The sequence below is a fragment of the Ranitomeya imitator genome, chromosome 6 (genome assembly GCF_032444005.1).
Source record: "Ranitomeya imitator isolate aRanImi1 chromosome 6, aRanImi1.pri, whole genome shotgun sequence".
NCBI lineage: Eukaryota > Metazoa > Chordata > Amphibia > Anura > Dendrobatidae > Ranitomeya > Ranitomeya imitator.
In genome coordinates, this window is record NC_091287.1 from 475,646,311 (window position 1) to 475,672,153 (window position 25,843).

At 44.4% G+C, this 25,843-nt stretch overlaps 1 protein-coding gene across 1 annotated transcript in view; it reads right to left on the bottom strand.

The window, feature by feature from the left end:
- Positions 1 to 13,540, bottom strand: part of LOC138641476 (b(0,+)-type amino acid transporter 1-like) — a 174,924-nt gene extending 161,384 nt beyond the window's left edge. The window contains exon 1 of the mRNA XM_069728974.1: positions 12,840 to 13,540. Within this exon, the coding sequence (XP_069585075.1) occupies positions 12,840 to 13,533 (694 nt within the window). The 5' untranslated portion in view covers positions 13,534 to 13,540. The remainder of the gene's footprint in view (positions 1 to 12,839) is intronic.
- Positions 13,541 to 25,843: the final 12,303 nt, after the last annotated feature.

A 25,843-nucleotide genomic window follows, 5' to 3' on the forward strand; every position in this document is an offset into this window, starting at 1 on the left:
TACTGGTTTTACAAACAAGAAGACTTTGCGAAGAAACTATTCCTGATGACGACGTGAAAGTTTCTATAGTCTTAAAGTTTATTAGTGACTTGTTGATTGTTTACACTACTTCAGAAAAGACTGATTGTTCCTCTTAAAGGGAATGTTTACTTGTTGCACTTTGATGATGTTTACATAGTAGATAGTATGTAGCTAGAAAGTTTGTAAATGATAGAATGTTAATGACGTACTTTATATAAAAGTAAGGTTTTAGGAAGAAAAATGCAGTAGGCCCGTAGGCGTAGACAGATAGTCCTGCATGTTAAGAAGAAGAATAAAGAAAAGGTTAATATTGCACATTAAGGGTTAATGATAGTATACCCTTAGAGGGTACTTGCACTTAGTAAGATAGAATACCTGTATGGGTAATTGTATTTCATAGTAAGTTAGTAACTGTTCTCTTTTATAATATGCACAATGTGAATATGTTTTGTTTGCAACGTTCAAGTGTTCTCACCTCCCATAAAGGTAATCACTGTTAAATTATTTGTTTAAAGCATATCAAAAATTTTGCATGTCTTTTCCTAACCTGTAACTGTTGTGTTCTTTTCCCAGCCCGGGAGTGCTGGATTTAACGGGGAAGGGGGGAGGGGGGGAGAGGGGGGAGTGCAGCGCCCCAGAGTCCTGGTCGTTGCAGTAATGTAGTTTTTTCCACTAGGGGGGAGCGATGTTACGTCTGATGGCACCAAAGGAGTTCACCCTGCCAGGTATCACAGCCACACACACACTTCACACGCCGGCCACCAGGGGGAGCTAAGGGTTCTATCTATTAGGCCACTCCTCACACTTGGGTAAAACTGGGGGCTTGGTTAGGAAGTGAGATCAGTTGGAGGAGAAAGGAGTTCTGACTGGAGGAGAAGGAGATATTCAGGAGGAGAGGAGCAGACTGGGCTCGGCCCAGGAAGGAAGGAAGGAAGGACACGGAGGTGCGCCTGCAACCCATGCGGCAGCCTCCAAGGAAAGGACACGAAAGGAAGTGTGCTGTAGTGAGTGAGCACCAAAGTCATAGCAACAGGAGTAAAACACCAGTGGGAGACCAGCTAGAAGCAGGCTGCCTCCCACTGAGCGCAGATCCGGTAGCCAGAACACCGAGGGAGTAATAGACTCTACGTTTTACTTCAGAGACCGGCAGGACAGTCGATTCCAAGTTGGCTGCCCGACCTAAGAACCTAAGCAGACAAGGTGGCAATGCGGAGGAGGGGCGACACTAGGGTCACTATAAAATAGCCTCAGGCAACCACCGTCATACGGGTTTGTCCTATCCATCTGGGGGACAGAGGGAAGAGTAACAAGAGTGAGGATCCTATGGGAGCTAATGCACGTAGGGACCTACTACGTTACTGTGCGCAAGGGGAAGGCTACTGATTTCCACCTGGATAAGGGGACTCTGGAATTGCCATCAGACCGGCCGGACTCTGCCTACCCTGTGATCCGGCACTCTGGACTGTGGATGCTGAAGCCTTCAGTAAATGTAGAGACTGCACCCAGTGTGTCCTCATTATTCACCGCGTCTTGCAGCACCCATCATCACCATCTACACTTCTGGGAAGCCCTGGGGATATACTTCACCTGTGGGAAGGTATACCATCTAGCTGCCATTCCATCACCCCAGCGGACCTCTAAGCAGCGTCGGTCACCCTGGCCGAATACCACAGGTGGCGTCACGAACACTACCGTTTTTCTACAAACTCTAACCCCTTTTATTGGGCGCCCCTCATAGGGCCACGGTCCGGGTCGGGCCACCATGACATCCCAGCTGAGGGAACTGAAGGACCCGGTACCGAGTACCCCATTGCCCTTACGTGGGGGCAATCCAGACAATGTGCCGTGGGTAGTCCGTGACCGCTCCTGGCACATAGTGCTGGATATCAGCTGCGATAGTCAGCTGACACCCAGCCGCGATCGGCCCCACTCCTCCCTTGAGCGCGGCCGATCGCTATGATGTACTATCCCATCAGTGGGCATACGGGCCCACCTCACCTCGAAGGGATAGTACGGAGACATGTCCGTTTTTCTCTGGCAGCACGGTCCGCAAAGCGTCCCGCACACATGCACATGGAGAACAGTGTGCACTCTCCTCCATGTGCATGTACCGCCCGCAGGAGAGACAGCGTTACAGTAAGTGCTGTCCCCCCCCGCGTGTGGTGCTGAAGCCAGAATTAATCCCTTCTTCCCAGCAGCGTTTACTGGAGCTGGGTGTCGGTGAGTATTTCCTGGCAAGCGGGGGGGCGCACAGGGGATGGGAGGTGGGAGGGGACGCACAAACTTTATTATTAAGGGAGAAGAAAAAAAAAAGATTTTTCATTCCTTCTCTCCAGCGAACGCTGCTGGGAAGGGATGAATACCGGCTTCAGCACCGCACGCAGGGGACATCGCTTAACTGTAGCGCTGTCTCCTGCACGGTCCGTGTGGTCCTCAGTCGGCACACGGGTGGCACACGGCTGCCGCTCGTGTGCCACACTGATGTGCTACGTAAGCACACGGACACACGGACACGGATAATTCCGGTACCGATTTCTCCGGTACCAGAATTATCTGGACGTGTGAAAGAGGCCTAATGTCAGAAAGGGGTTAAAGTAACCCAGCAGGAGCAGGCAAGCACTGATTATATATCTCACAGACATATTTCTATCTATGCCATGCTTCCAGGGCTTTTAACCCCTTAGAGACCAGGGGAATTTCAGTTTTTGCATTTTCGGTATTTGCTCCCCTTCTTCACAGAGCCATAACTTTTTTATTTTTAGGACAATATGGCCATGTGAGGGCTTGATTTTTGTGGGACAAGTTGTACTTTTGAACAACTCCATTGGTGTTTCCATGTCGTGTAATTGAAAATTGGAAAAAATTTAAAGTGCGGTGAAATTGCAAAAAAAAAGTGCAATTTCACAGTTGTTGTTTTTTTTTACCATGTTCACTAGGCGGCACTAATGGCAATCTGGCTATGACATAAGGTCTGCTGGAGACCCATCGGTGACCCGTGATCATGTGACGGGGTCATCAATGGGTGGGATAAAGGATGCGCTTCTAGTAAGCGTGATTTAAATGCCACTGTCAGAGATTGACAACGGCATTTAATTAGATAACACGTGATTCCACCCGCGGTTGTTGCGGGCACATTTGTCACGATTCCTCAGCTTGGAGTGTCTGGTACCCTGTGCTGGGGCGTGCTGAGTTGTCAGTGCTTTGATTGACAGCTCGGTTGACCTATCTAACATAGTAACATAGTAACATAGTTAGTAAGGCCGAAAAAAGACATTTGTCCATCCAGTTCAGCCTATATTCCATCATAATAAATCCCCAGATCTACGTCCTTCTACAGAACCTAATTGTATGATACAATATTGTTCTGCTCCAGGAAGACATCCAGGCCTCTCTTGAACCCCTCGACTGAGTTCGCCATCACCACCTCCTCAGGCAACTCTAACTGGAAGGTGCAGAGATTTCCACAGGTTCTCCATGTTCTTGGTAATTGCCCTGCTATTTAGGTTATCTGTCTGGCCCATATCATTACCAGTCAAAAGCTTGTTCTAAGCTTGTGTTCTCTGGTGTGTTTTCCTGTACCCTGTGCTGTAAGTTCTGATCATCTTCTTCTTCTGCTGCTGACCTTTGGACTGTGTTCAGACTACCCATTTGTTATTGCCCCTTTGCTTATCCGCTATTTCTCTGGCATTCTGACCCTGGAATGTGACCTGACTTACAACTTTGTATTTTCCCTTGGTTTACTATGTGATCTTTTGGTATTGACTCCGGAATGTCTGACTGTGCTGATTCACGGCCTGGCCTGGCCGTGGGTTGTGACTGGCGTCACACATGTCAGCTGTATAGATCAGCTGACATGTGCCGGGAAAGGTGCTCCAGCCCGCACCAAACAAAGAGAGTCCGAAGTGGGTGTACTGTTACGCCCTATGCAGGGCCGGACTGGCCATCGGGCACTTCTGGCAAATGCCAGAAGGGCCGGTGCCAGTATTGGTCTGCTGCACTCTTTCCCCCCTCCCCCTGCCAGTGCTGCCGCCGCCGCATTCAACTATGCCAGCGTCTATGATGCCGGTATAGTTCAATGCAATGATGGAGGCTCCCTCTCCCATCATTCCCCGCTCTGCCTCTGACACTGCGGGTGCGCGATGATGTCATATCATATCATCGCGCACCTGCTGTGTTCCGGGCAGACTGCAGCTGCCGAGACAGGAGCAGGGGGTAGCGCGGGCAAGAGGAGAGGTGAGGAGTGTGTTTTTTTTTACTGGACTGTGGGGCCATTATCGGGGGGGTAGGAGAGATGAGATGTGGGCTGTGCTAGTCTGTCATTGCCTCAGTTACAGTTGTGTGGGCTGTGCTGTATATACTACAGTGTGGGCTGTGCTGTATATACTACTGTGTGGGCTGTGTTGTATACTACTGTGTAGGCTGTTCTGTATACTACTACGCGGGCTGTGCTGTATACTACTATGCTGGCTGTGCTACATTATGCAGGCTGTGCTATATACTATGCGGGTTGTGCTATATACTATGCGGGCTTTGATATATACTATGTGGGTACATTATATTCTATGGGGGAGGCTGTGTTATATACTATGGTGAGTATATTATATTCTATGGGGGAGGCTGTCTTATATACTATGGGGGCTGCATTATATTCTATGGGGGGCTACATTATATATTATGGGGAGGTGGGCTGTATTATATTCTATGGGGGGCTGTATTAGATTTTATGAGGGATGATTGCATCATACTCTTTGATGGGGCTACATTATATTTTATGGGGAGGTGGGCTGTATTCTATTCTAATCAGGGCTGTATTATATTTATATTCTATGAGGGGTGATTGCATCATACTCTGTGAGGGGGCTGCATTAAACTATGAGGGGGTCTGCATTATATTCTATGGGGAGGTTACATTATACTCTTGGGTGGCTGCATTAAACTCTGAGGTGGCTGCATTATACTCTGGGGTGGCTGCATTATACTATGTAGGGTGGTGGATACATTATACTGTATGTGGGCTGCATTATACTGTATCGAGGACTATGGGGAATACGTTATACTATATGAAGAACTATGGGGTGCATTATACTATGGGAAGTGAATTGTACTACATGGATGACTATGGTGGTGCATTATACTATATGGAGCAGTATGAGGAGTGTATTATGCTATATGGAGGACTATGAGGAGTGTAGTATACTATGTGGAGGACTGAGCAGTGTATTTTAATATATGGAGGACTATAGGGAATGTATTATACTATATGGAGGACTGTGGTGCACATTATAATATATGGAGGACTATGGGGTGTAATTTACTAAACAAGTAAAATGCTGCATATTCAGATTGTTTTTGCCGGAACAAAAATCCTTGTTCTCAGCAGCACATTGCCGGTGTAAACTGTAGATGTGCTGCTGATAACATGATACTATATGGTGACGTGTTAGTGATCTATTAGTGATCGTTCTGTCCCATCATTATTCCTCAGCTGGTGGAAAGAGGCCGGGAAACCAGCATTGAACAACTTCAGTATTGTCGATCAAACTCTTTTAGCGGCCTGAGATCAGCGCATGTAAATACAGCAGAAATGCTTTTGTGTGATGTGCAATATGTTAGCATTTGGGGCCCCATTTTAAACTTTGCCTAGGGCCCCACTTTGCCTAAAACCGGCCCTGCCTACAAGTGTACAAAGATATTATACAGTCATCACCATGTGACAAGTGGGCCTGTGTAACTTCAAATGCCAGGGCTGAATTTTAGTCCCAGTCCAGCCCTGACCCTATGTCAGAAAGGGGTTAAGGTCCTTTTTCTAGTTTGATATATACTGAAGCACTGCCACTTTTTTCTACATCTATCTATTCTATATCTTTATTCTGATGGTTGTAGCTGATTAAATGTCTTGTTTCCTGTGAAATGTGTACAACAAAATCGGACCGCATACTCATGGTCCATGTCCTGTGTGATTTTTTATTTTTTTAACACCCACTGATTGGATTGACGAGTGAGATCCAATTCTCGCAGACAATCGCAGCATTCTGTGTTTTTTTGTCCCCCCATTACGATCCAAGCTGAACGAAAAATCACAGATGAGCAGTGACTCATTTACTAACAATGGTCAGAGTGTGATGTTTTCTCGCATTGCACTACTCCGTATTATGCGGCAGTGTCAGCGAGCCCGTAAAATGTAATCCTATAGAGGGTCAGAACGAAGCTCCATAGACTAAACTTCTGGCTCAGTGTGTTCCAGTGAGTCGGGGCTGCAGTCACGTGAGTGAGAAGAGGAGTGGAACTGGAACCCAGAAAGGATGGCGATCTATAAGTATATTGACACAGTAACACTAGATCACATGTACATTTATACAGGTTTAGAGTAGAAAAACTTTTATGATAATATGTCTTTAACTAAAGGGGTTAGTGAAGTATATCGTGGCACAGCTGTGTCGGTGCACAAGATAGGTTTCCCACACACCAGTAGACATATGATAGATAAATAACTTGGCACTCAACTTTGTAAATGGTGATTATTTTTTATTGCTTAGGTGGCAGTTCAAATTAAACGTTTCGGTCAAACATTAGACCTTCTTCAGTAAACCGACTGCTTATATGATGAATATAGAAGATGTCTCTGGTTATAGAGTAGGTCCTAGGGTATAGTTTCAAGTGGACCTGTCTGGGAAAATAGTTTCCCGGGTAGGAAAAAGGATTAATTTCGCATCTGGGCCTAAAGTTCCAGGTTTGTAATAAACCGAGGCTAGTATAGGTAGCTCAATGTGAACTAGGCTTAAGGCTCTATATCCACTGTGGTATCAAGAGAAGGGTTGATAATGAGTATAATAGCATAAGGAAGTACTGTATCCCATATAATATGGCCCCAAAACGCTAGGGTATCCAATTAAATGGTGTAAGTGTCTAATAATTGAGGTGCATAAGGATACCTGGTGGAATGGGCGCGCTTGGAGAAAACCGCAGCCCATGTATAATAAGTAAGTGTTGTGCCTCAACGCGGTGTCCGCCGCTAGTTGAATCGGTTTATTACAAACCTGGAACTTTAGGCCCAGATGCGAAATTAATCCTTTTTCCTACCCGGGAAACTATTTTCCCAGACAGGTCCACTTGAAACTATACCCTAGGACCTACTCTATAACCAGAGACATCTTCTATATTCATCATATAAGCAGTCGGTTTGCTGAAGAAGGTCTAATGTTTGACCGAAACGTTTAATTTGGACTGCCACCTAAGTAATAAAAAATCATCACCATTTACAAAGTTGAGTGCCAAGTTATTTATCTATCATTTAACTAAAGGGGTTGTTACAACATCAATATTATTTAAAGGGAACCTGTCATGTTTCCAAACATTATCTATCAGCAGGTATAAGGTTAATCTACAGGTTAATAATGTGTGTAAAGCGCTGCGGAATATGTTAGCGCTATATAAAAATAAAGATTGTTATTATTATTATTGTTAATAGTGTTACAAAACTTACTGAAAGTGCGACTGCCAGGAAAAAATGGACTTTATTCTTTCCAGAGCCGCTGGCTCTCAGTCATGGAGACGTGCCCTGAGTGTTGTGAATGATGGCTATAAGCAAACCTTGGTACTTTTACTGACTACTCTCTGTGCACAAATGAGCAACGTAGTGATCTGTCAAAGTGCGGGGGCAAACTTAAAGTTGCCACTCACTGTGTACTGAGACTGTAGTCTCTTTCCTACGCCTCAATGATTAAAAGCAAGCTGCTCCCAGGAAGAATAAAGTTCATTTTCGAGGTAAAGTCTGTGGGCGTGACAGGTTCCATTGGAATTTCAAAAAGCTTATAAAAGCAAGGAACCTCGAAAATTAAGGCTAAGTTCACACTAAGCGTTTTTGCTGCGTTCATTATGCTAATTTTCAGCTGCTTTTTACAGTACCAGCAAAGCCTATTCAGAAATCTCATGCACACACATTGTTTTTGGGTTTTTTTGTCATCAGGATATTCTGCTTTGCATAGTTTTTTGGTCATAGAGCATGTCACTTTTTTCAGCATTTTTCACCTACTGACTTGAATGGGTGGTGAAAATATGCTACAGAAATGCAGGTATCAGGTTTTGCTGCGTTTTTGTGCCGAAACCTGATTCTAAGGCCTCTTTCACGCGTCAGTGTCTCCGGTACGTGTACTGACAGTTTTCTCACGAACCGGAGGCACTGACACACGTAGACCCATTCAAATAAATGGGTCTATGCACATGTCTTTGTGTTTTCACAGACTGTGTGTCCGTGTGCAAAACACGGAGACATGTCCGCTTTTCTCCAGTAGCACGTACCGCAATACATCCCGCACACGGAAAACAGTGTGCACTCTCCTCCGTGTGCACGTACCGCCCGCAGGAGAGACAGCGCTACAGTAAGCGCTGTCCCCCCTGCGTGTGGTGCTGAAGCCGGCATTCATTTATTCTCCCCAGCAGCGTTCGCTGGAGAGAAAGAATGAAAAATCAATGCTTTTTTTGTGTTAATTCATCACTGTAATGGGCGGTACCATGTGACCGCTCACACAGGACCTGCTGCTGGCGCTGAGAGCATACATCGCAGGAGCTGGCTGAGTATTTCTTGGCAAGCGGGTGGGCGCACAGAGGATGGGAGGCGGGAGGTGACCCACAAACTTTATTTTTAACACAGAAAAAAACCTTGATTATTCATTCCTTCTCTCCAGCGAACGCTGCTGGGGAGAAGGAATGAATGCCGGCTTCAGTACCAAAAGCAGGGGACAGTGCTTAACTGTAGCGCTGGCTCCAGCACGGTCCGTGTGGTCCTCAGTCGGCACACGGGCGGCACACGACTGCCGCACGTGTGCCACACGTGTGCCACATTGATGTGCTACTTGAGCACACGGACACACGGACACGGATAACTCCGGTACCGATTTCTCCGGTACCGAAATTATCTGGACGTGTGAAAGAGGCCTTAGGAATAGGACTTTTTCCTTCAACACTAAACTTGCGTAAGCATGCACAAGAGACAAATCTAACATGCCAAAACAACTGCAAAAAACACACAAAAAATGCAAGAGATAACAAGGAAAACGTGCTTTTTCTGCAGCTTCTTTCCTGCCAAGAGATCAGGTTTTGCTGCAGGAAAAAAAATGCTGAAAAAAAACAACTAGTGTGAACTTACACTTAATCTTATTAAAAATTGACTTAATTATGTTGCCTAATGCTTTCTGTCTAGATTTCCAGCCACCGCCAATCTAGGAGCAAGTCCACTGTTTACAAACTCATTGTGATAGCGCTTTTACTAATATTCCTAAAGCTGCCATCAGGATTGTTGGCCCGTATTTGTTGTCCTTGTGCTCTTCCCAAACTGTTGCAGCATCAGTGAACTGTCAGTCTGCAGAAGCGCACTGCCCCTGTCACACAGGAAGCCATGAGGATAGGAGCGCTGCACTTGTGAAGACAAAACTTTAGAACAACCCTTGAAATTGATAACATTCAATTTTAAAATATTTGGTATTACTATCTCTCTGTAAGGTAAAGCCAAGAGCCACACACAGAAGATTTGTAGGGTCAAACCTTATAAGCATTGGACAACCAAGAATTTCTCCATACATTGCAATACCTTGTTTTACCATCAGGGGCACTACAGAAAAGATGTAACAAGAAGCTAGCCTGGACATTGCAGATTATCCATTGTGAGATTAATCTGGATTAGAATGGAGCTGCAATATGAAAGTACATTTGGACGACCTCCGATGCTATTTTATTACAAGACTAAAGAAAAATTCACTGAACACTGACAATAACTGCGGTATTTCATGAGTGAAAAGACTTCATGCACCACTGCAAAACCAACAAAGTGGAAAATCATTTTGACAGATAGTTATTTCAGTTTGCATGATTATTTCTCCACCGCCGCAAACATCTAAAAGAGATCTACTATTCTATATAAACTATCAATCATAGAAAGTTACAGTTTTTACTGCTGATTGAAAGTATGGCGTAATATAAAGACATGTAATACTTGTCTAGTCTTGCAAAAAGTCACATGTAGACTCAGTCTCAACTGAATTATTTTTAGATTATTTAGACAGCATTGAAATCTATACACATTAATTTAACAATAAACTTTTGTTGTAACTTTTTGGGCTGGAATGTGAAGAAAAATTGTATTATGTTGCTCCAGTTATCTTGGAAAATGCAATATACCTGCAAATATAAAGTTCATCTGTAGGTAAGCGGCATTTCAGTGCTGCCTGCCCGCCTCACTGAAAGTGCAGCTACTGGGAGAAAATTAATTTATTTCCTCCTGAGAATCGAACACTGTCAGCGGCTGTATACACACCCCAGCACTTTGATGCAGCTGTGCTTCAGACTGGGCCATCAATGAAAGTACAAAGGCAGTAATATAGTGAATTATAGTAAAATACTATGAGTGGTGACTTTCGCAGCTCCATGCACTCCCCCTTGACTGAAAGCCGTTGACTCCCAGAAGTAAATAAGTTCATCTTCTTGTTGTAGCAGGACTTTTAATAAGGCGGCTAAGCAGTACCATATTGTGAAGTGTCAGGTTACATGGAAGAAGAGTAGAGCAAGAGAGAGAAACTGATCCAGCACTTTATAGCTAGCTTGTTCCAGTGCTGGATTCACAGCTATGCAGCTCAGTACTGCAGTATAATTATCTCTATGCCTCTGCTGCTTCTGTCTGTGTAGTACCAAGGGGAAAAAAAGAGCAGGAATGTCTCCTTATTAGTGATGAGCGAGTGCACTCGTTGCTCGGGTTTTCCCAAGCACGCTCGGGTGACCTCCGAGTATTTATGACTGCTCGGAGATTTAGTTTTTATTGCGGCAGTTGAATGATTTACAGCTGCTAGCCAGGCTGAGTACATGTGGGGGTTGCCTGGTTGCTAGGGAATCCCCACATGTGTTCAAGCTGGCTAGTAGCCTCAAATCATTCAGCTGCCGCCATGAAAACTAAATCTCCGAGCAGTCATAAATACTCAGAGGTCACCCAAGCGTGCTTGGGAAAACCCGAGCAACAAGTACACTCGCTCATCACTACTTGTTATGTGTGTTTAGTGTATGGGTGACAAGGCAGCTATTCTTCCCTCACTAGTCTAGAGATAATTAGAAATTAGATATAGGAAAAACCCTGGGACATTAAAAGGAACCCCAAATAGTAATAATAAAACTTGGCACTCAACTTAATAGATCTTTGCTCAGAGTGCAAAGTAAAATTTTCTGAACAAAGATCTATTAAATTGAGTGCCAAGTTTAATTATTACTATTTGTGGTTTGGGTAAACTATTTGAGCACCTTTACAGTAGTGCCTCGGAATATTCTATATTAAAAGGAACTCGTCACATGAAAAAATGCTATCAATCTGCAGTTGTATGGTCAATCTGCAGATTAATAACATTGTGAACCTGCTCGGTGCCCACACTTAGTGCCCCAATGCTGAGAGAAAATCAGCAGCGTAAGTTCAGTCACCGCCCTGTGCTGTAACCACACCCTCAGCACTGACTGACAGCTCTCACAGCATTTAGGACAGCTGTCAGTCACTGCCGGAAGCACAATTACAGCTGGTCACTATACACAGAGCAGTGACTGACCCATGCTGGGCTCATAGAGCAGTGTCCGGGCAGCAGGGCCGGCGTCAGCACCCGGCACAGCGGGCAAATGCCGGGGCCCTGGGGAGAGAGGGGGGCCCACTCTCGCTGTCATAGATACAGCTGGGAGAGCAGAGCAGGAGATAACATGCTCTCTCCGCCTACAAAGTCACTGCTGGCTGCGTTCTCTTAACCCCTATGTGCCAGCTCTGACACAAGCATCTTATCACTCAGTGAGTGCAGCCAGGCAGGCACACATAGGGGTTAAGAGAAGGCAGCCAGCATGACATTGTTTGTGGGGGGAGAGAGCATGTTCTCTGCTCTGATCTCTGCCCCTGGCTGGCTGCTGTGCTGCTGAAGTTATGAGGCAGATTCAGGAGGAGCTCCTAGTCCTACCAGTGCATGAGTGAGTGGCGCTGCTATATACTATGTGGGCTGCTATATGCTACGTGGGCTGCTATATACTACATGGGCTGCTATATACTACATGGGCTGCTATATACTACGTGGGCAGTGTTATATACTACATGGCTGTGTTTATATGCGATCATGCATTGTGGTATATGTTAAAGGGGGGGCCCACTGAGACTCTTTCGCCCGGGGCCCTCAAAAACCTGGAGCCGGCCCTGCCGGGCAGGTTCAAAACACAGATCAACCTCAAATCTGCAGACTGATAGCATTTACCATCACTAATGTCTAGAAAGAGGACATTGAGACTGCGGTCCCAGCTCTTGGACAGCTATAACTTGTCAGTACAAAATATTATCATAATATCCCTTTAATGCAGGTCTGCTCTGTAAAGGCATGTTCCCACATGCATTTCCGGAGTGGATACTGCTGTGAAAGTGGAAAAGTGCAATGCAAAGGATGAAATATGCACTGACATCCGCAGGGTAGATTGACTTGCTTCAGATTTCAAATTTGCCGCATCTGTCAATTTCACGTCGTTGATATTTTTCATAGTGTATGCATCAGATCTCTTAAAAACCTTTTTTTAAAAACACTAATATCGCAAAACATTGCAGATTTTCCGCTGCGTGTACTTTTTTGGTACAAAGTCAATATATCATTACTTTATCAATCACATCTTGTTAGCAGCTAGGGGAAATAGTAAACACTACTTTTCATGTCAAACCTTACACTGTATCCACAACTGATGTATTACCTGAAATGACCAGACAAGACTTTGTCACGTCGGAACATGTCTGCAAACATTTACATTATAAAGCAAACACAAGTACATACCTATGACGTAATTAAGGACATTCCATCCACCAAACGCAAACATGCCCTGGTAGAACGCTTCAGCAACCTGGGACACATTCGGAACGTTGCCTTCAAATGCTCCCTGAAAACTGGATGTGTTACCCATGGCTAGATGGACAATGCCACTTATAACAATAGCACTGAGGGAAGCCATCTTAAGGACCATAAAAACGTTCTGCACTAAAATAATCCATTTTGAACTTAAGCAATTGATAATCCCAACAGCCAGAATAACAGCAATAGCTGTGGCTTTTTTTATTGTCTCTGGTGTTGGGCATCCTGGAAAAAATGGCTGGATAACGTATTCTGCAAACATTAGCGCCTGGACTGTGGTCATAGCAGGTCTGAGGAACACTATGAAAGTCCATAAGAAGATAAATGCAGGGATGGGGCCTAGTCCTTTTTTTATGTAGAAATATTCCCCTCCAGATGATGGAAAAGTAGTTCCAAGTTCTGCATAACAGAGAGCCCCAGCCATTGATATTATGCCGCATGCTGCCCAAATCACAAGAGCAACTCCAACGTTCAGCTGTGAACACAGAAGAACAGCGCCAGGAGAGATGAAAATGCCAGTGCCCAAGATGACAGTGATAATGAAGCTGACTCCACTGAAATACCCAATGGTCCTTTTTAGAACAACTCTGCCTTCTGCTGAAGATTCCTCTGTATCCATCGTATCTTGCAATACATGGCTCAGATGTGTCCACCTTTATATAACGGTATGTTTATTTTGCCACGGTGCCAGGAGCGACACATACACCGAGAAAGCCTTTGTACTTTGTACTTTTCCATCCTTCATAGTGCAGAATGTCATACCCCTGCAATGCTACTACTGGTTTAATATTACCGTATATCATTCTAATGTTCTTTTTTCCCTTTGGAAAAACAAAAAAATAAACTAAGCAAAACACAATAGTCGTATGAATAAAGTTAAAGTAAATTAGCTGATATACAGTGAGTAAGGAAAGTATTCAGTCCCCTTTAAATTTATCAGTTTTTGTTTCATTGCAGTCATTTGGTAAATTCAAAAAAGTTCATTTTTTTTTCTCTATAATGTATACTCTGCACCCCATCTTGACTGAAAAAAAGAAGTGTAGAATTTTTTGCAAATTTATTTAACCCCTTCATGACCCAGCCTATTTTGACCTTAAAGACCTTGCCGTTTTTTGCAATTCTGACCAGTGTCCCTTTATGAGGTAATAACTCAGGAACGCTTCAACGGATCCTAGCGGTTCTGAGATTGTTTTTTCGTGACATATTGGGCTTCATGTTAGTGGTAAATTTAGGTCAATAAATTCTGCGTTTATTTGTGATAAAAACGGAAATTTGGCGAAAATTTTGAAAATTTCGCAATTTTCACATTTTGAATTTTTATTCTGTTAAACCAGAGAGATATGTGACACAAAATAGTTAATAAATAACATTTCCCACATGTTTACTTTACATCAGCACAATTTTGGAAACAAAATTTTTTTTTGTTAGGAAGTTATAAGGGTTAAAATTTGACCAGCGATTTGTCATTTTTACAACGAAATTTACAAAACCATTTTTTTTAGGGACCACCTCACATTTGAAGTCAGTTTGAGGGGTCTATATGGCTGAAAATACCCAAAAGTGAAACCATTCTAAAAACTGCACCCCTCAAGGTACTCAAAACCACATTCAAGAAGTTTATTAACCCTTCAGGTGCTTCACAGCAGCAGAAGCAACATGGAAGGAAAAAATGAACATTTAACTTTTTAGTCACAAAAATTATCTTTTAGTAACATTTTTTTTATTTTCCCAATGGTGAAAGGAGAAACTGAACCACGAAAGTTGTTGTCCAATTTCTCCTGAGTACGCTGATACCTCATATGTGGGGATAAACCACTGTTTGGGCGCACGGCAGGGCTTGGAAGGGAAGGAGCGCCATTTGACTTTTTGAATCAAAAATTGGCTCCACTCTTTAGCGGACACCATGTCACGTTTGGAGAGCCCCCGTGTGCCTAAAAATTGGAGCTCCCCCACAAGTGACCCCATTTTGGAAACTAGACGCCCCAAGGAACTTATCTAGATGCATAGTGAGCACTTTGAACCCCCAGGTGCTTCACAAATTGATCCGTAAAAATGAAAAAGTACTTTTTTTTCACAAAAAAATTCTTTTAGCCTCAATTTTTTCATTTTCACATGGGCAACAGGATAAAATGGATCCTAAAATGTGTTGAGCAATTTCTCCTGAGTACGCCGATACCTTATATGTGGGGGTAAACCACTGTTTGGGCACATGGTAAGGCTCGGAAGGGAAGGAGCGCCATTTGACTTTTTGAATGAAAAATTATTTCCATCGTTAGCGGACACCATGTCGCGTTTGGAGAGCTCCTGTGTGCCTAAACATTGGCGCTCCCCCACAAGTGACCCCATTTTGTAAACTAGACGCCCCAAGGAACTTATCTAGATGCATAGTGAGCACTTTGAAACCCCAGGTGCTTCACAAATTGATCTGTAAAAATGAAAAAGTACTTTTTTTTCACAAAAAAAATTTTTAGCCTCAATTTTTTCATTTTCACATGGGCAACAGGATAAAATGGATCCTAAAATGTGTTGGGCAATTTCTTCCGAGTACGCCGATACCTCATATGTGGGGGTAAACCACTGTTTGGACACACGGCAGGGCTCGGAAGGGAAGGCGCGCCATTTGACTTTTTGAATGGAAAATTAGCTCCAATTGTTAGCGTACACCATGTCGCATTTGGAGAGCCCCTGTGTGCCTATGCATTGGAGCTCCCCCACAAGTGACCCCATTTTGGAAACTAGACCCCCCAAGGAACTTATCTAGATGCATATTGAGCACTTTAAACCCCCAGGTGCTTCACAGAAGTTTATAACGCAGAGCCATGAAAATAAAAAATAATTTTTCTTTCCTCAAAAATGATTTTTTAGCTTGGAATTTCCTATTTTGCCAAGGATAATAGGAGAAATTGGACCCCAAATATTGTTGTCCAGTTTGTCCTGAGTACGCTGATACCCCATATGTGGGGGTAAACCACTGTTTGGGCGCACGGCAGGGCTCGGAAGGGATGGCACGCCATTTGGCTTTTTAAATGGAAAATTAGCTCCAATCATTAGCGGACACCATGTCACGTTTGGAGAGCCCCTGTGTGCCTAAACATTGGAGATCCCCCAGAAATGACCCCATTTTGGAAACTAGACCCCCAAAGGAACTAATCTAGATGTGTGGTGAGGACTTTGAACCCCCAAGTGCTTCACAGAAGTTTATAACGCAGAGCCACGAAAATAAAAAAAAAAAATTATTTTCTCAAAAATGATCTTTTAGCCTGCAATTTTTTATTTTCCCAAGGGTAACAGGAGAAATTTGACCCCAAAAGTTGTTGTCCAGTTTCTCCTGAGTACGCTGATACCCCATATGTGGGGGTAAACCACTGTTTGGGCACATGCCGGGGCTCGGAAGTGAAGTAGTGACATTTTGAAATTCAGACTTTGATGGAATGCTCTGTGGGCGTCACGTTGCGTTTGCAGAGCCCCTGATGTGGCTTAACAGTAGAAACCCCCCACAAGTGACCCCATTTTGGAAACTAGACCCCGAAAGGAACTTATCTAGATGTGTGGTGAGCACTTTGAACCCCCAAGTGCTTCATAGAAGTTTATAATGCAGAGCCGTGAAAATAATAAATACGTTTTCTTTCCTCAAAAATAATTATTTAGCCCAGAATTTTTTATTTTCCCAAGGGTAACAGGAGAAATTGGATCCCAAAAGTTGTTGTCCAGTTTCTCCTGAGTACGCTGATACCCCATATGTGGGGGTAAACCACTGTTTGGGCACATGCCGAGGCTCGGAATTGAAGTAGTGACGTTTTGAAATGCAGACTTTGATGGAATGCTTTGCGGGCGTCACGTTGCGTTTGCAGAGCCCCTGATGTGCCTAAACAGTAGAAACCCTGCACAAGTGACCCCATTTTGGAAACTAGACCCTGAAAGGAACTTATCTAGATGTGTGGTGAGCACTTTGAACCCCCAAGTGCTTCATAGAAGTTTATGATGCAGAGCCGTGAAAATAATAAATACGTTTTCTTTCCTCAAAAATAATTATTTAGCCCAGAATTTTTTATTTTCCCAAGGGTTACAGGAGAAATTGGACACCAAAAGTTGTTGTCCAGTTTCTCCTGAGTACGCTGATACCCCATGTGTGGGGGTAAACCACTGTTTGGGCACACGTCGGGGCTCAGAAGGGAAGTAGTGACTTTTGAAATGCAGAATTTGATGGAATGGTCTGCGGGCGTCACATTGCGTTTGTAGAGCCCCTGGTGTGCCTAAACAGTAGAAACCCCCCACAAGTGACCCCATTTTAGAAACTAGACCCCCCAAGGAACTTATCTAGATATGTGGTGAGCACTTTGAACCCCCAAGTGCTTCACAGACGTTTATAATGCAGAGCCGTGAAAATAATAAATACGTTTTCTTTCCTCAAAAATAATTATTTAGCCCAGAATTTTTTAATTTTCCCAAGGGTAACAGGAGAAATTTGACCCCAATATTTGTTGTCCAGTTTCTCCTGAGTACGGTGATACCCCATATGTGGGGGTAAACCACTGTTTGGGCACATGCCGGGGCTCGGAATTGAAGTAGTGACGTTTTGAAATGCAGACTTTGATGGAATGCTCTGCGGGCGTCACGTTGCGTTTGCAGAGCCCCTGATGTGCCTAAACAGTAGAAACCCCACACAAGTGACCCCATTTTGGAAACTAGACCCTGAAAGGAACTTATCTAGATGTGTGGTGAGTAGGGTTGAGCGAAACGGGTCGAACATTTTCAAAAGTCGCCGACTTTTGGCTAAGTCGGGGTTTCATGAAACCCGATCCGACCCCTGTGCGGGGTCGGCCATGCGGTACGCGACTTTCGCGCCAAAGTCGCGTTTCAATGACGCGAAAAGCGCCATTTCTCAGCCAATGAAGGTAAACGCAGAGTGTGGGCAGCGTGATGACATAGGTCCTGGTCCCCACCATCTTAGAGAAGGGCATTGCAGTGATTGGCTTGCTGTCTGCGACGTCACAGGGGCTATAAAGAGGCGTTCCCGCCGACCGCCATCTTACTGCTGCTGATCTGAGCTTAGGGAGAGGTTGCTGCCGCTTTGTCAGAAGCAGGGATAGCGTTAGGCAGGGTCCATTAACCACAAAACCGCTTGTGCTGCAGCGATTTGCACTGTCCAACACCACCCTCGGTGTGCAGGGACAGTGGAAGTTTTTTTTTTTTTTTTTTTCCCCTCAGCGCTGTAGCTCATTGGGCTGCCCTAGAAGGCTCCCTGATAGCTGCATTGCTGTGTGTACGCCGCTGTGCAAACCAACTGCTTTTTTCAAAGCACAAATCCTCTTGTTCCTTCCTTTCTGCACAGCTATCTTTTTTGTTTGTCCACACTTTTTATTTCATTTGTGCATCAGTCCACTCCTTATTGCTGCCTGCCATACCTGGCTGAGATTACTGCAGGCAGGGAGATAGTAGCTGCCTGCCATACCTGGCTGAGATTACTGCAGGCAGGGAGATAGTAATTGTAGGACATTCCCTGTTTTTTTTTTTTTTTTTTTTTTGGTGGGAGATTAAGATTGGCAATTTGGCATTTCTGCTAGAGTGCCATCCCTGTGTGTGCCATCTCTCTCACATAGTGGGCCATAGAAAGCCTTTTCATTTTTCTGTATTTTTTTTTGTGGGGTGTATAAATTCTCCCTGATAAAAATACAGTGGGAGATTAATATTGGCCTTTGGGCTTGTGTGCCAGTCCTGAGTGTGCCATCTCTCTCACAAATAGTGGGCCATAGAAAGCCTATTTATTTTTTTTTTTGGTTTTATAAATTCTCCCTGAAAAAAAGGGAGATTAATATTGGCCTCTGGGCTTGTGTGCCAGTCCTGAGCGTGCCATCTGTGCCAGCCCTGAGCGTGCCATCTCTCTCACAAATAGTGGGCCATAGAAAGCCTATTTAATTTTTTTTTTTGTTTTATAAATTTTCCCTGAAAAAAGGGAGATTAATATTGGCCTCTGGGCTTGTGTGCCAGTTGTGAGCGTGCCATCTGTGCCAGTCCTGAGCGTGCCATCTCTCTCACAAATAGTGGGCCATAGAAAGCCTATTTAAATATTTTTTTGGTTTTATAAATTCTCCCAGAAAAAAAGGGAGATTAATATTGGCCTCTGGGCTTGTGTGCCAGTCCTGAGCGTGCCATCTGTGCCAGCCAGCCCTGAGCGTGCCATCTCTCTCACAAATAGTGGGCCATAGAAAGCCTATTTAATTTTTTTTTTTGTTTTATCAATTTTCCCTGAAAAAAGGGAGATTAATATTGGCCTCTGGGCTTGTGTGCCAGTTGTGAGCGTGCCATCTGTGCCAGTCCTGAGCGTGCCATCTCTCTCACAAATAGTGGGCCATAGAAAGCCTATTTAAATATTTTTTTGGTTTTATAAATTCTCCCAGAAAAAAAGGGAGATTAATATTGGCCTCTGGGCTTCTGTGCCAGTCCTGAGCGTGCCATCTGTGCCAGTCCTGAGCGTCCCATCTCTCTCACAAATAGTGGGCCATAGAAAGCCTATTTTATTTTTTTTTTGGGTTTTAGAAATTCTCCCTGAAAAAAGGGAGATTAATATTGGCCTCTGGGCTTGTGTGCCAGTTGTGAGCGTGCCATCTGTGCCAGTCCTGAGCGTGCCATCTCTCTCACAAATAGTGGGCCATAGAAAGCCTATTTAAATATTTTTTTGGTTTTATAAATTCTCCCAGAAAAAAAGGGAGATTAATATTGGCCTCTGGGCTTCTGTGCCAGTCCTGAGCGTGCCATCTGTGCCAGTCCTGAGCGTCCCATCTCTCTCACAAATAGTGGGCCATAGAAAGCCTATTTTATTTTTTTTTTGGGTTTCAGAAATTCTCCCTGGAAAAAAAAAGGGAGATTAATATTGCCCTTTGGGCTTGTGTGCCAGTACTAAGCGTTCCATCTCTCTCTCTCTCTCAGTCAGTGGGCCATAGAACGCATATTTTTGGTTTTATTTGTTTTCTAAATTCTCCCTGAAAAAATCATTTTATTTTATTTGGTTTCTAAATTCTTCCTGATAAAATCATATTTTTTTTATTATTTTTATTTCTAAAGTCTCCCTGAAAAAAAAAAAAAAAAAACAACCAAAAAAACAGTGGGAGATTAATATTGGCCTTTCTGCTTGTGTGCCAGTCTTGACTCCTGGGTGTGCCATCTCTCTCTCTCTCTCTCTCTCTCTCTCTCTCTCCAATTGTGGTCCATAGAAAGCCTATATTTTTTTTCCTTGATTTGGGTTCTAAAATCTACCAGAGAAAATAACTACATCAATCATTGGTAGAAAAATATTGGCCTCTGGGTTTGTGTGCCACTCCTGACTCCTGTGTGCGTCATCTCTCAGTCAGTGGGCCATAGAACGCCTATTTTTGGTTTTATTTGTTTTCTAAATTCTCCCTGAAAAAATCATTTTATTTTATTTGGTTTCTAAATTCTTCCTGATAAAATCATATTTTTTTTATTATTTTTTTTTCTAAAGTCTCCCTGAAAAAAAAAAAAAAAAACAGTGGGAGATTAATATTGGCCTTTCTGCTTGTGTGCCAGTCTTGACTCCTGGGTGCGTCATCTCTCAGTCAGTGGGCCATAGAACGCCTATTTTTGGTTTTATTTGTTTTATAAATTCTCCCTGAAAAAATCATTTTATTTTATTTGGTTTCTAAATTCTTCCTGATAAAATCATATTTTTTTTATTATTTTTTTTTCTAAAGTCTCCCTGAAAAAAAAAAAAAAAAAAAAAACAAAAAAAACAGTGGGAGATTAATATTGGCCTTTCTGCTTGTGTGCCAGTCTTGACTCCTGGGTGCGTCATCTCTCAGTCAGTGGGCCATAGAACGCCTATTTTTGGTTTTATTTGTTTTATAAATTCTCCCTGAAAAAATCATTTTATTTTATTTGGTTTCTAAATTCTTCCTGATAAAATCATATTTTTTTTATTATTTTTTTTTCTAAAGTCTCCCTGAAAAAAAAAAAAAAAAAAACAACCAAAAAAAACAGTGGGAGATTAATATTGGCCTTTCTGCTTGTGTGCCAGTCTTGACTCCTGGGTGTGCCATCTCTCTCTCTCTCTCTCTCTCTCTCTCTCTCTCTCTCCAATTGTGGTCCATAGAAAGCCTATATTTTTTTTCCTTGATTTGGGTTCTAAAATCTACCAGAGAAAATAACTACATCAATCATTGGTAGAAAAATATTGGCCTCTGGGTTTGTGTGCCACTCCTGACTCCTGTGTGCGTCATCTCTCAGTCAGTGGGCCATAGAACGCCTATTTTTGTTTTTATTTGTTTTATAAATTCTCCCTGAAAAAATCATTTTATTTTATTTGGTTTCTAAATTCTTCCTGATAAAATCATATTTTTTTTATTATTTTTTTTTCTAAAGTCTCCCTGAAAAAAAAAAAAAAAAAAAAAAAACAGTGGGAGATTAATATTGGCCTTTCTGCTTGTGTGCCAGTCTTGACTCCTGGGTGTGCCATCTCTCTCTCTCTCTCTCTCCAATTGTGGTCCATAGAAAGCCTACATTTTTTTTCCTTGATTTGGGTTCCAAAATCTACCAGAGAAAATAACTCCATCAATCATTGGTAGAAAAATATTGGCCTCTGGGCTTGTGTGCCACTCCTGATTCCTGTGTGCGTCATCTCTCACTCAGTGGCCCATAGAAAGCATATAGTTTGTTACATTTGTTTTCTAAATTCTCCCTGCAAAAATCTATTTTTTTTTTTTGGGGGGGTTTCTAAAGTGTTCCTGAAAAAAATAAAAATAAAAAAAAAATAATAGTGTGACATTAATATTAACATTTGTGCTTCAGTGACAGTCCTGCGTGTGGGGCATCTCTCTAATTTGCAGCCACCAAAAAAAGAGTGTGTAACATTGGGCCTGATTTTCGCTGTGGTCTCACCAACCTGTAAAGGGGTAGCTAAATCATACTGAAGTTATAGCTCACCGTGTAAGTTGTGTGACTGCAACAAATAACGTTAGTTTGGTTACGTTTTTAAAACAATGAGGAAGTCTAGTGGAAGAGGTCGTGGCCGGGGGCGTTCATTGTCAGCTGGTAATGAGGGTAGTGGTAGTGGTGGAGCATCAGGTGGTCGTGGGGGAAAAAATATTGCACCTAAGTCTGGAGCTGTGGAGCCAGGTTCGTCGTCCGGCTACACAAGGCCTCGAACGCTCCCTTTTCTGGGATTAGGAAAACCGCTTTTAAAGCCGGAGCAGCAAGAGCAAGTTTTGGCTTATCTTGCTGACTCAGCCTCTAGCTCTTTTGCCTCATCTCGTGAAACTGGTAAAAGTAAAAGCAGCGCGTCGTTAGTGGATGTTCACGGTCAGGGACAAGTCACTTCCTTGTCCTCTTCAGCAAAAACAACAACAGAGAAGAATGCAGCAGGCGACACAACGGGTTACTCCATGGAGCTCTTTACACATACCGTCCCTGGCTTAGAAAGTGAAGCAGTTAACAGTCCATGCCCATTACAAATTGAATCTGACATGGAGTGCACTGACGCACAGCCACAGCCAGACTACTATGCTGGTCCTTTGACTCAGACCACAACATTGCCCTCGCAGGGTGCTGATCAAGAATCAGACCCTGATGAGACTATGTTGCCCCATCACGAACGCTATACCACCGAACGACACGGTGACACAGACGAAGTTGCGCAGGAGGTACAAGAAGAGTTATTAGATGACCCAGTTCTTGACCCCGATTGGCAGCCATTGGGGGAACAGGGTGCAGGCGGCAGCAGTTCTGAAGCAGAGGAGGAGGAGGGGCCGCAGCAGGCATCAACATCGCCACAGGTTCCATCTGCCGGGCCCGTATCTTGCCCAAAACGCGTGGCAAAGCCAAAACCTGGTGGAGGACAGCGTGGCCATCCGGTTAAAGCTCAGTCTGCAATGCCTGAAAAGGTATCCGATGCTAGAAAGAGTGCAGTCTGGCATTTTTTTAAACAACATCCAATTGATCAGCGCAAAGTCATCTGTCAAAAATGTTCTACTTCCTTAAGCAGAGGTCAGAATCTGAAAAGTCTCAATACTAGTTGCATGCATAGACATTTAACCACCATGCATTTGAAAGCTTGGACTAACTACCAAACGTCCCTTAAGGTTGTTGCACCCTCGGCCAATGAAGCTAGTCATCAACGCAACATCCCTTCCGGCAGTGTAGGACCACCATTTAGCGCACCACCTGCTGTATCTGTGCAGGTATCTTTGCCAGGCCAAAGCAGTCAGGGTCAGGGAATCACCAGTTTCGTAGTAGGAAACACTGCATCTAGGGCACCGGCGGCAACAATACCATCTCCCACCGTCTCTCAGTCTGCCATGTCCACCGGCACCCCCGCTAGTTCCACGATCTCCAGCTCTCCAGTCCAGCTCACCCTACATGAGACTATGGTTAGAAAAAGGAAATACTTAGCCTCGCATCCGCGTACACAGGGTTTGAACGCCCACATAGCTAGACTAATCTCGTTAGAGATGATGCCCTACCGGTTAGTTGAAAGCGAAGCTTTCAAAGACCTGATGGACTACGCTGTACCACGCTACGAGCTACCCAGTCGACACTTTTTTTCCAGAAAAGCCATCCCAGCCCTCCACCAGCATGTTAAAGAGCGCATCGTCCATGCACTCAGGCAATCTGTGAGCACAAAGGTGCACCTGACAACAGATGCATGGACCAGTAGGCATGGCCAGGGACGTTACGTGTCCATCACGGCACACTGGGTAAATGTGGTGGATTCAGGGTCCACAGGGGACAGCAAGTTTGGGACAGTTCTGCCTAGCCCACGGTCTAGTAAACAGTTGTCTGTAGCCGTTCGCACCCCCTCCTCCTCCTCCTCCTCGTCCTCCTGCAGAAGCAAGAGCTCGTCCACAGACCGCAGTCGCACAAACACTCCATCCGCACCTGCCACTGTTGCACACCAGGTCTCCCATTATGGGGCAGCTACTGGCATACGTCAGCAGGCTGTATTGGCTATGAAGTGTTTGGGCGACAATAGACACACCGCGGAAGTTCTGTCCGAGTTCTTGCAGCAAGAAACGCAGTCGTGGCTGGGCACTGTAGATCTTGAGGCAGGCAAGGTAGTGAGTGATAACGGAAGGAATTTCATGGCTGCCATCTCCCTTTCCCAACTGAAACACATTCCTTGCCTGGCTCACACCTTAAACCTGGTGGTGCAGTGCTTCCTGAAAAGTTATCCGGGGTTATCCGACCTGCTCCTCAAAGTGCGTGGACTTTGCGCACATATCCGCCGTTCGCCTGTACACTCCAGCCGTATGCAGACCTATCAGCGTTCTTTGAACCTTCCCCAGCATCGCCTAATCATAGACGTTGCAACAAGGTGGAACTCAACACTGCACATGCTTCAGAGACTGTGCGAACAGAGGCGGGCTGTTATGTTTTTGTGGGAGGATACACATACACGGGCAGGCAGTAGGATGGCAGACATGGAGTTGTCAGGTGTGCAGTGGTCGAAGATTCAAGACATGTGTCAAGTCCTTCAGTGTTTTGAGGAATGCACACGGCTGGTTAGTGCAGACAACGCCATAATAAGCATGAGCATCCCCCTAATGCGTCTGCTGATGCAAAGTTTGACGCACATAAAGGATCAGGCGTCTGCACCAGAGGAAGAGGAAAGCCTTGATGACAGTCAGCGATTGTCTGGTCAGGGCAGTGTACATGACGAGGTACCGGGCGAAGAGGAGGTGGAGGATGAGGAGGATGATGGGGATGAGTATATTTTTAATGAGGAAGCTTTCCCGGGGGCACGGGAAATTGGTGGCGTGGCAAGGCCGGGTTCTGGTTTTTTGAGGGACACAAGTGACGTAGATTTGCCTGCAACTGCCCCTCAACCAAGCACAACCGCAGATTTGACAACGGGAACTTTGGCCCACATGGCGGATTATGCCTTGCGTATCCTCAAAAGGGACACACGCATTACAAAAATGATGAACGATGACGATTACTGGTTGGCCTGCCTCCTTGATCCTCGCTATAAAGGCAAATTGCAAAATATTATGCCACATGAGAACTTGGAACTAATATTAGCAACAAAACAATCAACTCTTGTTGACCGTTTGCTTCTGGCATTCCCTGCACACAGCGCCCGTGATCGTTCTCACACGAGCTCCAGGGGCCAGCAGACCAGAGGTGTTAGAGGGGCAGAAATCAGAAGTGGCGTTGGCCAGAGGGGTTTTCTGACCAGGTTGTGGAGTGATTTTTCTATGACCGCAGACAGGACAGGTACTGCAGCATCAATTCAAAGTGACAGGAGACAACATTTGTCCAGTATGGTTACAAACTATTTTTCATCCCTTATCGACGTTCTCCCTCAACCGTCATTCCCATTTGATTACTGGGCATCCAAATTAGACACCTGGCCAGAATTGGCAGAATATGCATTGCAGGAGCTTGCTTGCCCGGCAGCTAGTGTCCTATCAGAAAGAGTATTCAGTGCTGCAGGTTCAATACTAACAGAAAAAAGGACTCGTCTGGCTACCCAAAATGTAGATGATCTAACCTTCATTAAAATGAACCACAACTGGATTTCAAAATCTTTTGCCCCACCCTGCCCGGCTGACACCTAGCTTTCCTATGAAAAGGTCTTGCCTGTGGACTATTCTGAATGACTTTTCCAATCTCGTAATTTTCTTCACCTGATTGTCCAGCATACGACATGTTTCCACCTCACGAAATGGCCAAACTCCCCACACGGGGCCGTGCTATCGCCACTTTGCGCTTGGACCCTTGAGAGTGCTGTTTGTCTGAAGAGGTGGGTGTGGCCGCTTTTGGTCGACGGCACTGCCACTGGGTCCCTCATAGTACAATAAAGTGTCTCTGGCGGTGGTGGTGCGCACCCAACGTCAGACACACCGTTGTAATATGAGGGGCCCTGTGCCTGTACCGCCGGCCACAAGACAGTTCCCCCCCCCAGCTCAAACAGTGCT